Source organism: Physeter macrocephalus, chromosome 21 (genome assembly GCF_002837175.3).
Source record: "Physeter macrocephalus isolate SW-GA chromosome 21, ASM283717v5, whole genome shotgun sequence".
In the NCBI taxonomy this organism is placed as follows: domain Eukaryota; kingdom Metazoa; phylum Chordata; class Mammalia; order Artiodactyla; family Physeteridae; genus Physeter; species Physeter macrocephalus.
The window spans coordinates 106048176-106051019 of record NC_041234.1 but is presented as its reverse complement, the minus strand read 5'-3'; the positions used below and the strand labels follow the sequence as shown (position 1 = coordinate 106051019).

Here is a 2844-nt window from a genome sequence, read left to right as displayed (position 1 = left end):
ATAGCCAGGACATGGAAGCAACCTAAGTGTCCATCGACAGATGAATGGATAAAGAAGATGTGGCACATATATACAATGGAATATTCCTCAGCCATAAAAAGAAACGAAATTGAGTTATTTGTAGTGAGGTGGATGGACCTAGAGTCTGTCATACAGAGTGAAGTAAGTCAGAAAAAGAAAAACAAATACCATATGCTAACACATATATATGGAATCTAAAGAAAAATGTTCTGATGAACCTAGGGGCAGGACAGGAATAAAGACGTATGTGTAGAGAATGGACTTGAGGACACGGGGAGGGGGAAGGGTAAGCTGGGACGAAGTGAGAGAGTGGCATGGACATATATACACTACCAAACGTAAAATAGATAGCTAGTGGGAAGCAGCCGCATAGCACAGGGAGATCAGCTCAGTGATCTGTGACCACCTAGAGGGGTGGGATAGGGAGGAGATATGGGGATATATGTATATGGATAACTGATTCACTTTGTTATACAGCAGAAACTAACAGAATTGTAAAGCAATTATAATCCAATAAAGATGTAAAATATAAATGTGTCTACCATACATTAATGTCACACCTAAGTGTTGGAGAGAACTAAAGTTAATATTATAGTATTCATTTGGGATATTCATTTTTTAAAACTTCTAAAAATATTTCATAATATACCATACTTCTGAGTATATACAATAACCAAAGTAGACTTAAAAACCGAGTTAAAAGTGGCCAACGAATGCTTAAAATCTCATGTTAATACTCACAATACATTCCTATCAGATAGTCGGGTAGTATCAGAGGAAAGCACGTTGGTTGTGCCTTGGAAAAATCTCTTTGGCTGATGTTCAAATGTCGTTTCACCCGTGACAAAAATGCAGATCAAGGTAGATATATTTTGTCTAACGTGTTTATTACGCTTTTAATTGTAAAAGTAAAACTTGTTCATTGCAATTAATTTATAAAATACAGAAAAACAAAAGGAAAAAAAATTTACATCACCATTATCCAGAGATAACCATTTTTCAGTAATTCCTGAATATGTGTGTATACATGATTTTTTTAAACAAAATTGGATTTGTACTGTATATAATACTGATATGTAGTCTACTTTTTGTTTTTAATGATTATAATTTTTCTCATATTAGTAACTAAATTCTACAACGTAAGTTTATATAGCTATGTAGTAAGGATGTACCATAATTTAATCTCATTCCTTATTTTAAAACTAAGTTACTGCTCTCCTTATTTTGCTAAACATACACAATGAACTAAATAGATCGATTTTTTTTTTACAGCATACAATGAACAAAATAAATACATTTTCAAAGATTAGGGAGAAAAACTTAATCTCAAAAAACCACATTGCTGTAATCTTCACTTTGAAGTAAATGTTACACATTCATGGGATAACCATGTCTGGATGTGAGTAAAACTGATGATCAAGTCCATAACTTCTAGGGTGGAATATATTTGAATGATAAAACACTAAGGCCACCTACTCATTAAAAAATATCCCTAGGAATAGAGATTTCCAGACCTTCCTTAGGAGTATAATCATGGCTCATAAAGCTCGAAAGAGGTCTAGGTATTGTCCCATGCCAGATACACTTATACCATTATGGAAAAACTACTCATCTCTCCTTTTTGGAAGTAATTGCTGCTAATCACCATAAAATATGCCTTCATATGCTTGGAGACTCTAACCCTTATTTCTCCTCCACTTTACAGAGAGTCCTCATTCTTTTTTGTTTTTTCCCCCCAGGACCTCTTTTTGATTTTTTATACCATCTTTCCCCACATTTCACTTGTATTAATGTGATAATCAGACATACTTTGTTTCCCAAATAAATATTCATATTCCAAAATATATAAATAAAATTAAATTTCTGTTTAATCTGTTATTACATCTGGAAAGTCAGATAAACTTTTATTTATTTATTTATTTATTTATTTATGGCTGTGTTGGGTCTTCGTTGTTGCATGCGGGCTTCCTCTAGTTGCGGCGAGCGGGGGCTACTCTTTGTTGTGGTGCACGGGCTTCTCATTGTGGTGGCTTCTCTTGTTGCAGAGCATGGGCTCTAGGCACACAGGCTTCAGTAGTTGTGGCACGTGGGCTCAGTAGTTGTGGCTTGCGGGCTCTAGAGCTCAGGCTCAGTAGTTGTGGCGCACGGGCTTAGTTGCTCCGTGGCGTGTGTGATCTTCCCGGGCCAGGGCTCGAACCCGTGTCCCTTGCATTGGCAGGCAGATTCTTAACCACTGCGCCACCTGGGAAGCCCAGATAAACTTTGACCAGATCTGTATAGACTATGTTTGGGAGGGTCTGACTTAAAACATATAGACCGTGTGGTACTTATAGAATTTGCTTTGGAGTTCTTAGGGACACCTCAAAGAAATGAGGCAGTCAACTTCCAGAGCGGCTGAAAACCAGGTACAAGAAGCTCATGTGGAACATGCCACATCCACCAAAACACTGGATGGAAACCAAGTCTATTATGTCAAAACTGAAATATAAAAACAATTTTGAAAATCATAAATTCTAAGAAAATTCCAGGCATTTTCAATGTCATGAAACATTTCACGTGTTATCTTAAAAGAAGAATTATTTTAATTTAGTAAAACACTGTCTTTAATTTAAGCACATTTGATTTTAATACTCAAATGACCCCCCAACTTCCTAACGGCTCTTCAACTGCTAATACATTTGAATGTTTTTTCAACATTAGCCCAAACTTCACAGCACAGGTAAAAGACACTTAAGCTAGGTCATCGATCCACTGTCATAAAACAGTGTGCCGGGCTTCCCTGGTGGCGCAGTGGTTGAGAGCCCGTCTGCCGATGCAGGGGAC

At 36.8% G+C, this 2844-nt stretch overlaps 1 protein-coding gene across 1 annotated transcript in view; it reads right to left on the bottom strand.

Annotated features, from left to right (window-relative positions):
- PABIR3 (PABIR family member 3) overlaps window positions 1-2844 on the bottom strand; it is a 71448-nt gene that overhangs the window by 35240 nt on the left and 33364 nt on the right. Inside the window, exon 8 of the mRNA XM_028482339.1 lies at window positions 763-861. Within this exon, the coding sequence (XP_028338140.1) occupies window positions 763-861 (99 nt within the window). The remainder of the gene's footprint in view (window positions 1-762; window positions 862-2844) is intronic.